This window comes from Chiloscyllium plagiosum, unplaced genomic scaffold, assembly GCF_037043375.1.
Source record: "Chiloscyllium plagiosum isolate Xiang-an unplaced genomic scaffold, Cpla_swu_hap1 HiC_scaffold_12, whole genome shotgun sequence".
Taxonomy (NCBI): domain Eukaryota; kingdom Metazoa; phylum Chordata; class Chondrichthyes; order Orectolobiformes; family Hemiscylliidae; genus Chiloscyllium; species Chiloscyllium plagiosum.
This window is the reverse complement of record NW_028270150.1, coordinates 105,791,498-105,804,027: the sequence shown is the minus strand read 5'-3', so window position 1 is coordinate 105,804,027 and position 12,530 is coordinate 105,791,498. Positions and strand designations below refer to the sequence as shown.

Sequence of the window (12,530 nt, the reverse complement as noted above, 5' to 3'; positions counted from 1 at the left end):
GTCGATGGGCTAAAAAGCCTACTCCTGCTCCTAGATCCTTTATTTCCATGGCTGCCATTTGTGCATATACCATATTCCCCCAGAGTGAACACAATGATTTTAAACTCTTGCAAATTAAAGGTGCAAATCCCGGTAAAGCTGTGCATTTGGTAATTAACTTATAAAACTTACTAAAGCTCTTCAAGAGCTGGGAGGTTGAGGGAGAAGGCCAGTCAGTAGAAAAAGGACACAAGAGGTTAGCTAGTTTGTATTTATTGTCAGTTTATTCCAATTTTCTCATCCCTGTGATATCCTTCATGTATGCTCGGACTCTGTGCGCCATCACCCGCTGCCCTTGTAGTGGCTGCGGGGGGGGGGGAGGGCTGACTCACACTACCACACATCTCCTTCTGGAATGTGCCTTTGCAAAGGAGGTCTGGAGAAAGATGCAGTGGTTTCTGGTGAGATTAACCTGAGCAGCTCTGTGACGCGGGATTCTGTGCTCTACAGTCTGTTCCGCGGGATTCACACTGAGGCAAACATTGACTGTGCCTGGAGGACCATAAACTCAGTGAGAGATGCTCTTTGGTGTGCCCAAAACTTGTTAGTCTTCCAGGAGAAGGGGTTGATCCCGACTATGTGCTGCAGACTGGCACATTCCAACGATGTGCTGAGGAACAAAAATGAAGCTTGAGGCAGCTGCTGCCAAGGGGCGGTGGGGAAAGATCACTGTCTGAGGGCTTTCTGCTGAAGTTATGGGGTTAGAGACAAAAAGAACTGCAGATCCTAAAATTCGGGTAGACAGGCAGGAGGCTGGAAGAACACAGCAAGCCAGACAACATCAGAAGGTGCAGAAGTCGATGTTTCGGGTATAACCCTTCTTCAGGATGGATCCATTCTGTTATTAGACTTTCCTGCTGCATCAAATATATGTAATCATGGTCTTGTACAAGTAAGAAATGCCTTGGGTTTGTCTCTAAAGACTGTATAGATTTGAACTACTCTTGTGACAAGAGTCACACAGCATGGAAACTGACCCTCATCCATGCCAACAGATAGCCAAAATAAATCCAGTCTCATTGGCCAGCACTTGGCCCATATCCCTCTCAACGCTTCCTATTCATATACCCAACCAGATGCCTTTTAAATGCTGTAATTGTACTAGCCTGCACCGGTTCCTCATTCCATATAGGCACCACCCTCTGTGTGGAAAAGTTGCCCCTTAGGTCCTTTTTAAATTTTTCCCCTCATCTTAAACCTCTGCCCTCTAGTTCTGGACTCCCCTATCCTTGGAAAAAGACCTTGGCTTTTCACCCTAGTCATGCTCCCCATGACTATACATGTATGTAAAGTTTTTAAATGAATAAAGTCTATTTTTGAAATTTAAAAAAAGGAGATAATGAGGGAACCTCCTCCGAGGTGAATCGTCTCTGGTACAGAGAGCTACCGTATGTTATTCGACGCAGCAGCATTTGCAGTAAAGCCCGGGATTGTCAGGCGGTGCACTCCTCTGTTCAACACCAACCAACAAGGTCCTGGAAGTACAGCAGAATGCAGAGGCCATCTTTCGAGTGTAGGTTGGAGGATTGTGGCCGGGATGCAGTGTTGGGATAGTGGAAGGCTCTGAGCTAGCGGGCTGGGAACAGAGGGAGTGAGGCGGCCTGAGGCTACACAGGAGACCTGGCTTCAGGTTGTTACATACTGCTCAGGACCCGCTGGTTCCAACCCCTTTCCCCCGCTCTTACATTGGTGCGGAACTGAGAGAGAGAGAGAGAGCGATACAGGGCCCGGATACAATGTTACTGCACAGGGACACTTTCAAAGCTGCAACTCGGTGAATGGATCCTGCAGTATAAACCCAGGCAGCCCAGAATGTCGCAGTGAGTCTTCGGTGCAACATTGTCGCTGCACTCAATGGAAGATACACCGGCCTGGGTGTCACACTGGGTGCTGGGCAAGAGTGGGTGTCACACTGGGCTGTAACTGGGTACTGGGCAGTGTGTGGGTGTCACACTGGGTGCTGGGCAAGAGTGGGCTGGGTGGTGAGTGGGTGTCACACTGGGCTGTAACTGGGTACTGGGCAGTGTGTGGGTGTCACACTGGGTGCTGGGCAGAGAGTGGGCTGGGTGGTGAGTGGGTGTCACACTGGGCTGTAACTGGGTACTGGGCAGTGTGTGGGTGTCACACTGGGTGCTGGGCAGAGAGTGGGCTGGGTGGTGAGTGGGTGCTGGACAGAGAGTGGGTGTCACACTGGGCTGTAACTGGGTGCTGGGCAGTGTGTGGGTGACACACTGGGTGCTGGACAGAGAGTGGGTGTCACACTGGGTGGTTACTGGGTAGTGAGTGCGAGACTGGTCTGCACGATTCAAAGCCACACTGTGTGTTAGGGATCACTGTGTGTTTGAGTGAGAGAGAGAGGGGAAAGTAAGCAGCACAGTGTTTCTTTGCCCAGCTGTCTAGTCCATGAACAATGTGTGGGAAACAGGTAACGATTTGTCCCTATCTCTGTGTCTCTGTATGTGACAGTAAACTTTATTTGACCAGGTTCACCAACAGCACAGGAGAAAGATTGTGAACAGAGGTACTACGCTGACCCATAATCTGGCACCCACTGGTCAACATTGGTTACTGCTAGTCAACATTGGTTACTGCTAGTCAACACTGGTTACTGCTGCTGTTTTTTGGTTACTGCTGATCAACACTGAAAACTGCTGGTCAACATTCGTTACTGCTGCTCCTCACAGATTACTACTGGTCAACATTCGTTACTGCTGCTCTTCACGGGTTACTACTGGTCAACATTGGTTACTGCTGGCCAATCCTGATAACTGTTGGTCAATGCTGTTACTGCTGATTAACAATGGTTACTACTGGTCAAACTGCTCGAGGGTGTCAGAAATTTACACTGGTTACTCCTGATCAGTGCTATTAACTGCTCGTCAACTCTTATTAGTGAATGCTGTTACTTCTATTTAATAATGGTTACTACAGGTCCATGCTGGTAAACTTTGGTCTAAATTAGTTACTACTGGTACTTGAGCAATACTGGTACTTGCTGGTTAACATTGGACTGGACAATACTAGTAACAGCTGGTCACTGCTGGCCAATAGTAGCCAACGTTACTGGGCAGAATGAGGAGCCGAAGCAATTCGGGTGTTCGATTGGATGGGTATGCAAGGTTGGTGCAACAAACCATTCTGTGTCACCAGGTGAGCAAGTTTTCTTGTCAGTTCCACAGATTTGAAAGAGTTGTGCGATCTAGCTGTCAAATAATGCCCAGCTAATGTGAATACCCTCTGCTGGCCTTCCCATTATCCATGAGTTTTGTTATCAAGTCAAAGTTTTTTTATGTAAAAACAAAATTGCATAATGAGAAAATATGGTCAAGATCCAGGGCACAGACCATCACAGATGTTGTGAAACTGACAAAAGCCAGTTTGACTTTCCAAAATCTGAGCTCTGTCGGAGAATAGACGGGTTGAGAGAGAGAGAGATGAGCAACTCCATCATATTTGGGCTGAAATTATGACCACATTTCTACTTCCTGATATGTGTTTTTATCTTAAACACCACCTTGGATTATTGATGTAGAGAAAGAGAGGTCCAATTCAAAAGACTGACTAGAATGTTTAAATGTATTGTTTTTGTTTTCCATGTTAATTTTAAGCCTGTGTACATTGATTTGATTTATTATTGTCATGGGTAGTGAGGTACAGTGAAAAGTGTTTTGTGTGCTTTAAGGGCAGATTGTACTATATAAATGCAGCAGAGTAACAGTACAGACTGCAGGATACAATATTGTGATAAATATCAGTCACAATAATGTTTATAACTACAACAGGAGTCTTCTATTAATCATAATGAAGATGATTCTTATTTAAGTGGTTCTCAGGATACTTGTGCACTGCCTGCGCCAAAACTATCTGGGTCAGCGGTGACTATTGATTTTAATTTAAGGAATTAAGAGAACTACTATCCAGTAATGGTGTCTTTTAAAGGGTACTTATTATACACAACAGGTCTGAAAGTCAAAGTGTATAAGGTTATGAGAAGGGCTCTCCAGCAGCTTATTTGTAGTGTCCTAATCTCTGGGCCAAAGGTTCAAGTCCCACCTGCCCACAACGTGAAATGTCCATAAAAGCTCATTTAAAAATAACTAAGTTTGTGAGAGTACTCCCTTCAACTCAAAAGCCACAACAGAATAAATGCCTACTGGCCTCTGATGTCCTTACAAGCAATTATTTGTCAATTTAGGAGTATGCTTAAATAGTTTATATATCGGAAGAGACAAAATGCTTTGCCTTTTGTACATTTACTTTTACAGAACATGGAAATGAAATGATGATGGAATTGCAGAACTATTGTCAAAGAGTAGTAGACCTCTTGAGAATCCTTTCAAAAAGCTAGGACAAGCACTGACACCTCCCTTGGTGGTGCCTTGTTGCATATTTCCACCTTGTTTGGTGAGAAATGTCTGCATAATACTTACTTTAATACATCGAAGTATAAGACTCTCTGTATTTTGTAGCTCAGTTTTTCATGATGATCCAATGGGAGTCTGTGGCCTGTGTGCAGTCCAGTTTAGTTTCGAGCAGTTTACATCTGATCTGCTGCTGTTTGTAGGCATTGTGTGTGGTTAACATAATAAAGGGTTAGCAGGATGTCAATACGAGGGGGCAAGCAATGAAAATATCCATAAAGTTTAACTATAAGATCACAGAAAGTAAAGATGTTTCTTTATATCCGTAATTGTAGAGTAAGAATAAATTAAAAATGGATATTCAAAAAGGTGTAACTATTGGAATGATAGGTCAATTTTGCCTCGTTGCTATTTTATTGGACCCCATCACTGTCCCTAAATTACCAGACTACTGTTTGATATCCTGCACTCGCTGAGCAGAAATGTTCATCGCTTGATATGTCAAGGTTTAAACCATTGTGTTTGGGCACAGTCTCTGGTTGTTCATTACATACTCTCCTGAAGTCACCTGTTTGAGAGCGTGAGATGAGTTTCTGTTACATCTCTGCACTATCGCACATTTCCATCCCCGCTTCAGTGCGTTGGCTGCTGAAACCCTCATCTGTGCCTCTGTTATAGACATGACTGTACTACAGACATGACGTGTCCAGCTCGCTCCAAACAGATCTCACACATTCTACCCTCCGAAAACTTGAGGTCAGCAAAAGGTTGCTAATCCTTCTCACCTATCAACTGACCTGCACTGGTTCCCACTGGCCTGCACTGGTTCCCACAGGCACTGGTCCCACAGGCACTGGTTCCCACTGGCCTACACTGGTTCCCACTGGAATAGAAGTTTCCAGCATCTGCAGTCATTGTTTTTAACTGGTTCCCACTGGCCTACATTGGCTCTCACTGACACGCATGTGCTCACTCTGACCTACACTGACTCTCACTGACCCATCCTGGCTTTTCACTGAACATGCTGATATTCCACAAACCTTCAGGTTTAGAAAACCCTTCCTTTATTTCAAAATAAAAACTCACCACTCGTTATCTCTCTCATCTCTTCCAGTGTCACAGCTCTCCACAAACTCTGTGGTTGTTTGTTTTTTAACATATTTGCTGGATGTCAATGTCACTGGTTGGGTTCAGCCATTTATTACCCTTTCGGAATTGCTGTTTGAGAAAGCAATGGTTCTTGAACCACTGCAGGTCATGGTGTGTCGGGACACCGTCAGTGTCCTTAGGAAGGACGTTCCAGCATTCTGATCCTATGACAGTGAAGGAACGGCGATATATTTCCAGCTCCGGAGTGTCATGATGACCATTCTCCACTTTAACAACGAGTACGCATTCCATATCCGAAAATGATTTAGCTGCAGGATGGAGGAGATGAAATACTGGGATCCTACGTGTGTGTAGGGCTGGTGCTGCAGTGTGACCAGGTCTGCAGCATCTGCAGTCTTTCTGATCTTTGTCTGATGGAGGATCACTCCTAGTAGGACTTTGCTTTGACAGTTATCTGGTATCAGATGTGAAGAATTGCCCTGGTTGAACATTGTTATCATAGAATCATTCAGAATGGAAGAGGCCATTCAGCCTGTTGAGTCTGCACCCCCAAAGATACAAATCCCACTTTGCTGCACTAGATCCATAGCATCGAATACCATGACACTTTTTAAAGCACTTCTTAAAAAAAGTACAATTTAAATGTTGTGAGGTTTCTCTTCCAAGCAGTGCATACCAGAAAAACGTTTTTCCTCAAATCCCCTCTACACCTTCTGTCTTTTGCTTTAAAATTATACCCCCTTCAAAGTTTGGGAGAAGATTTGTAGCTCGGGTGCTTTGTGTTGTGGTTCTGTTCGCCGAGCTGGGAATTTGTGTTGCAGACGTTTCGTCCCCTGTCTAGGTGACATCCTCAGTGCTTGGAAGCCTCCTGTGAAATGCTTCTGTGATGTTTCCCCTGGCATTTATAGTGGTTTGTCTCTGCCACTTCCGGTTGTCAGTTCCAGCTGTCCGTTGCAGTGGCCGGTATATTGGGTCCAGGTCGATGTATTTGTTGATAGAATCTGTGGATGAGTGCCATGCCTCTAGGAATTTCCTGGCTGTCCTCTATCATTCGGCCAATCTTTGTGCGCATCTGCAAACTTATTTATCGTCATCTCCACATTCTCATCGAGTTGATTATGTACATATCACAAAATAAGGGAGTCAGCACAGATCCCTGAGGTACTCCACTGACTCCAGTCACACAAGCAGCCTTCTACTATTACCCTCTGTCTCCCATCACAAAGCTAAGTTTTTTGGATCCCAGATTTTGTTTGTACACCCCTTGAAGATGGCCTGGTTCAGGAATAGTTCCAGGGATGTGCAGTTTCAGTCAAGGGGAGAGATTGGAGAAGTTAAGACTATTCTCGAAAAACAAGAAACAAAGAACAATACAGCGCAGGAACAGGCCCTTCGGCCCTCCAAGTCAGCGCGACACATTTTGCCCTTCCATTCTAAAACCGTCTTCACTTACAGGATCCGTATCCCTCTATTTCCTTCCTATTCGTCCAAGTGCTTCTTGAAAGCTGCTAATGTGTCTGCTTCCACCACCTCCTCTGGCAATGCTTTCCACGCACTCACCACCCTCTGTGTGAGAAATCTGCCTCACACTACTCTTCACAAATGACACGCACACACACATACACACACACACACACACACACACACACACACACACACACACACACACACACACACCATGAACCTGTGCCCACTAGTATTTGATCGCTCCACCCTGAGAAAAAAGCCTCATACTTTCATCCTCTATCCATGCTTTACACCTTGGAGAAGGCTGAGAGGTGATTGATTTTGAAACTCCGGAACTTTCTGGGCAGCGTATGAAGGAAGAAACCGTTCCCATCATTGTGAATCAGAGGATGTGGGTTTAGGGTAGTTGGCAAAAGAAGCAATGACGACATGAGGAGAAAACTATTCATGCAGCAAGTGATTAGGGTCTGGAATGTACTGTCTGAGAGTGTGGGGGGAGACAGGTTCACTCGAGGGGTTAGGGTCTGGAATGTACTGTCTGAGTGTGCTGGGAAGGCGGGGTCAGCCAAGGCTTTAGAAAAAGAATTGGATCATTATCTGTCAAGAAAGCATGTGCACTATTATGGGAAAGGGGGAGAGATGCAAGGTAGGACTGTATTCATGTCTTTATATTCTAGAGACTGTATTGCACACCGTCAATCTAATTGACTCTTCGTCTCACTGTAACACTTTGAGTTTACTATGTATAAAAGCCACATCAAAACGATGATTAGTTGTTGTAAGAACTCATCTGGTTCACTAACGTCTGTTAGGGGAGGAAATCGGCCATCCTTACCTGGTCTGGCCTACATGTGACTCCCCACCCACATCATCAATGTGGTTGATTCTTAATTGTACTCTGAAATGGCCCTAGCAAGATACTTAATTCAAGGGTAATTGGTGGTGGTTGCCGACAATGTCCACATTCCCATGGAGAATAGAAAATCTAGCACCATCACGTCGTTGTGGTGGAGGCATTGCTATGGCTAAGCCTTGTGTAAACTAATGGGGGTAAAAAAAAACTGACTCTGACCAGAGTGTTGTGACCTTGTTGCGAATAATTAACAATATCCAACATGAATCTCCTCCCTGCTCTGTTTTCCCACCCTGACTGAAACAAGGCACTGAACCAGGTATAACAAGGCAAAAATTACTCTTCAAAGTTTGGGAGATGATTTGTAGCTCGGTTGCTCATTATTGTGGTTCTGTCCCGCGAGCTGGGAATTTTTGTTTCGTCCTCTGTCTAGGTGACATCCTCAGTGCTTGGGAGCCTCCTGTGAAGCGCTTCTGTGATCTTTCCTCTGGCATTTGTAGTGGTTTGAATCTGTCGCTTCCAGTTGTCAGTTCCAGCTGTCCGCTGCAGTGGCCGGTATATTGGGTCCAGGTCGATGTGCTTATTGATTGAATCTGTGGATGAGTGCCATGCCTCTAGGAATTCCCTGGCTGTTCTCTGTTTGGCTTGTCCTATAATAGTAGTGTTGTCCCATGCCACAACCCAAAGGACTAGCCACACTACCATACATCAAGAGCATTTCTGGACTGACAGCCAGACTACTGCGACCACTAGGACTCATAACAGCACACAAACCAACAGCCACCCTCAGACAACAACTCACTAGAACGAAGGACCCGATATCCAGCATGAGCAAAACCAATGTAGTGTATAAAATCCCGTGCAAGAACTGCACAAAACGCTACATAGGACAAACAGGAAGACAGCTAACGATCCACATCCATGAACACCGATTAGCCACGAAACAACACGACCAGCTATCCTTAGTAGCCACACACGCAGACGACAAGCAACATGAATTCGACTGGGACAACACTACTATTATAGGACAAGCCAAATAGAGAACAGCCAGGGAATTCCTAGAGGCATGGCACTTATCCACAGATTCAATCAATAAGCACATCGATCTGGACCCAATATACCAGCCACTGCAACGGACAGCTGGAACTGACAACCAGAAGCGACAGATTCAAACCACTACAAATGCCGGAAGAAAGATCGCAGAAGCGCTTCACAGGAGGCTCCCAAGCACTGAGGATGTTACCTAGACAGAGGACGAAACATCTGCAACACAAATTCCCAGCTCAGCGAACAGAACCACAACAAAGATTACTCTCTCAGCCCTGAGCAAATGGAACATTCCTCCACTTTTTTTTTTATCCAAAACTCCAGAAAGAAATTTGTCTTTCAAATTAATATCTCCAAGTTGGGTTTGGGAGCTGCAGTCTCTCGGACAGTCAAATGAAAGGAACATCCTGCACTCTATCCCTGCTATTGTTTAGGGAACAGTTATGCTGTATGGATGGAACAGGTTCCCTCAAGTTTCCACAAGGCTTGAGCATTTTCCTTTTGTTTGCAGAGAGCAGGTCCCTGTTTAAGAATGCTTCTTGCTTTCTCTAGCTCATTGAACTGAGTTGTTGTTCTGGAGAACGGAGCAAGGCAATAAGTGTTCTTTTGTCCTACGGCATGAATTATTGTGGCCAGCATTGGTCCTGGAGATTGCAAGGTGTAAAGCTTCGGAAATACATCTCTCTTTCAGCAGCATTCCCAGCTCTGTGCTACCAAATTATGCTATCGCTATGGTGGAACGTTTTCAGCTCTTTAGAAGTTAATGCATGTCAGCCCCAATTGATTAGCTGTTGGCATTTAATGCAATTACTATTTTAAGTCAATTTTTGGATGATTCAGATGAACTGGAGTATTATTGGTGAAGATGGATGTTGGAGTTGTCAATTGAGTTGCCCTCACTATCAATGTTTGTTTTCAGAACCCTGTTACAGGACTGTTGCCGGCTAGTATAGATCAGAGAGATGCTTGGGTACGAGATAACGTGTACAGTATCCTTGCAATATGGGGCCTGGGATTGGCATACCGTAAGAACGCTGACCAAGATGAAGACAAGGCTAAAGCCTACGAACTTGAACAGGTCTGTCAGAGGTTTATTTTCAATATATTAACAAAGAGAGCTTTTCTCCCCCCTCCTTTCTGATTTAAGCTGTTAAAAGCAGATCATCTAGTGTCTCCCCTATAGTATTCAGTGATTTGAAGGTAGCCGATTACAGTGGTTGAATGTTCTTGCCATTTTCAAACTGTCAGCCAGAAGTGTGACAGACATTGAATTGGCAAATTCAGGAGTCTTAATACATCAACTTGCAGATTCTCTGATTTGTAGCCATAACCTATAGCAATAACGTTTAGAAAATAGATTACTTACAGTGTGGAAGCAGGCCCTTCAGCCCAACAAGTCCACACCGACCCTCTGAAGAGCAACCCACCCAGACCCATTCCCCTACATTTACCCGTTCACCTAACACTACGGGCAATTTAGCATGGCCAATTCACCTGACCTGCACATTTTTGGACTGTGGGAGGAAACCGGAGCACCCGGAAGAAACCCACGCAGACACTGGGAGAATGTGCAAACTCAACACAGACAGTTGCTGATACGGGAATTGAACCCGGGTCTCTGGCGCTGTAAGGCAGCAGTGCTAACCACTGTGCAGCCCCAAAATTTACAATTATAATGTTTACACAAAGCTTTACTTACCAGTAATTATGTTCACTTAAAGCTGTTATTGTCTTTTGTGGTTTAGACAATGACCAGAGGTTCAGAAGAAGCCATTTTAGTTGGATCAAGGCTGATTTATACTTTAAGCAGCATGCCTCACAGTGCCAGGAATCCGGGTTCGATTCTCACTTCGGGTGACTGTCTGTATGGAGTTTGCATATTCTCCCTGTGTCTGCGTGGGTTTCCTTCGGGTGCTCCGGTTTCCTCCCACATTCCAAAAGATGTACAGGTTAGGTGAATTGGCCATAGTGTAAGGTGCATTAGTTAAGGGTAAATGTAGGAAAATGAGTCTGGGTCGGTTACTTTGTCGGAGGGTTGGTGTGGACTTACTGGGCCAAAGAGCCTGTTTCCACACTGTAGGGAATCTAATCTAAACCCTGTTTAACTGTCTGTCTGATGTATGGAAAATTACACAATTCGACAAATAATTTCATCAATGTTTAATCAGCTAACCCCCAAAATATTCTGAAAATTTAAATGCATAGGAGCAGAAACTTTCAAAAGCTGACTGGAGGCAGATGTTCGCAGGTAAAGGGACAGCTGGAAAATGGGAAACCTTCAAAAATGAGAGTCCAGAGACAGTATATTCCTGTTAGGGTGAAAGGTAGGTGTAGGGAATGCTAGATGACTAGAGAAATTGTCAGGTATAGACAGGAGAAATAAAGTGAATCCTTACAGTATAAAGACAGTAGGTGTATACTTAAGAGGGAAATCACAAGGGCAAAAGGGAGCATGAGATTGCTTTGGGCAAATAGGGTTAAGGAGAATCCAAAGGGTCTTATATATACATTAAGGGCAAAAGGGTAACTAGGGAGAAGAAGGGCCCCTCAAAGATCAGCAAGGCCGTGTGAGCTGCGGGAGAATGGGGAGGTACTAAATGAGCATTTTGCATCAGTGTTTACTGTGGAGAAGGACATAGGTGATATAAAATATGGGGAAATAGATGGTGACATCTTGAAAAATGTCCATATTACAGAGGAGGTGGTGCTGGATGTCTTGAAATGCATAAAAGTGGATAAGTCCCCAAGGCCTGATCAGGCGTACTCTCGAACTCTGTGGGAAGCTAGGGAAGTGATTGCTGGGCCTCTTGTTGTGATATTTGTATCATCAATAGTCACAGGTGAGGTGCCAGTAGACTCGAGGTTGGCTAACGTGGTGCCACTCTTTAAGAAGGGTGGTAAAGACAAGCCAGGGAACTATAGACCAGTGAGCCTGATGCCGATGGTGGGCAAGTTGTTGGAGGGACTCCTGAGGGACAAGGTTTACATATATTTGGAAAGACAAGAACTGATTACGGATAGTCAGCATGGTTTTGTGTATGGGAAATCATGTCTCACTAACTTAACTGACTTTTTTGAAGAAGTGACGAAGAGGATTGATGAGGGCAGAGCGATAGATGTGATCGATATAGACTTCAGTAAGGTGTTCAGCAAGGTTCATAGTTCCTTGAAAGTTGAGTTGCAGGTAGATAGGATAGTGAAGAAGGTGTTTTTTATGCTTTTCATTATTGGTCCGAATGCAGCTGTACAGGACATTGATTAGGCCATTTTTGCAATATTGCATGCAATTCTGGTCTCCTTCCTATCTGAAGGATGCTGTGAAACTTGAAAGGGTTCAGAAAAAATTTACAAGGAGGTTGCCAGGGTTGGAGGATTTGAGCTATAGGGAGAGGCTGAACAGGCTGGGGCTGTTTTCCCTGGAGCATCGGAGGCTGAGGGGTGACCTTATTGAGGTTTATAAAATCATGAGGGGCATGGATAGGATAAATAGACAAAGTCTTTTCCAGAACTAGAGGGCATAGGTTTAGGATGAGAGAGGTAAGATTTAAAAGGGACCGAAGGGGCAACGTTTTCACTCAGAGGGTGGTGCTTGTATGGAATAGCTGCCAGAATAGGTGGTGGAAACTGGTACATTTTAAAGCCATCTGGATGGG

The 12,530-nt window shown here is 44.7% G+C and overlaps 1 protein-coding gene across 13 annotated transcripts in view; it reads left to right on the top strand.

The window, feature by feature from the left end:
- The first annotated feature begins 1,302 nt into the window (after nucleotides 1-1,302).
- Nucleotides 1,303-12,530, top strand: part of LOC122555467 (phosphorylase b kinase regulatory subunit alpha, liver isoform-like) — a 143,471-nt gene continuing 132,243 nt past the window's right edge. For 4 of the 13 annotated variants that reach the window (XM_087993158.1, XM_087993154.1, XM_087993157.1 and 1 more), the window contains exons 1-3: nucleotides 1,603-1,859; nucleotides 2,524-3,189; nucleotides 9,797-9,955. In XM_087993158.1, the coding sequence (XP_087849284.1) occupies nucleotides 3,112-3,189; nucleotides 9,797-9,955 (237 nt within the window). In that variant the 5' untranslated portion in view covers nucleotides 1,603-1,859; nucleotides 2,524-3,111. Of the gene's footprint in view, nucleotides 1,322-1,410; nucleotides 1,553-1,602; nucleotides 1,940-1,991; nucleotides 2,010-2,523; nucleotides 3,190-9,796; nucleotides 9,956-12,530 lie in introns of those variants that run through there. The other 9 variants (XM_087993156.1, XM_087993159.1, XM_087993155.1 and 6 more) reach the window with 7 other exon arrangements.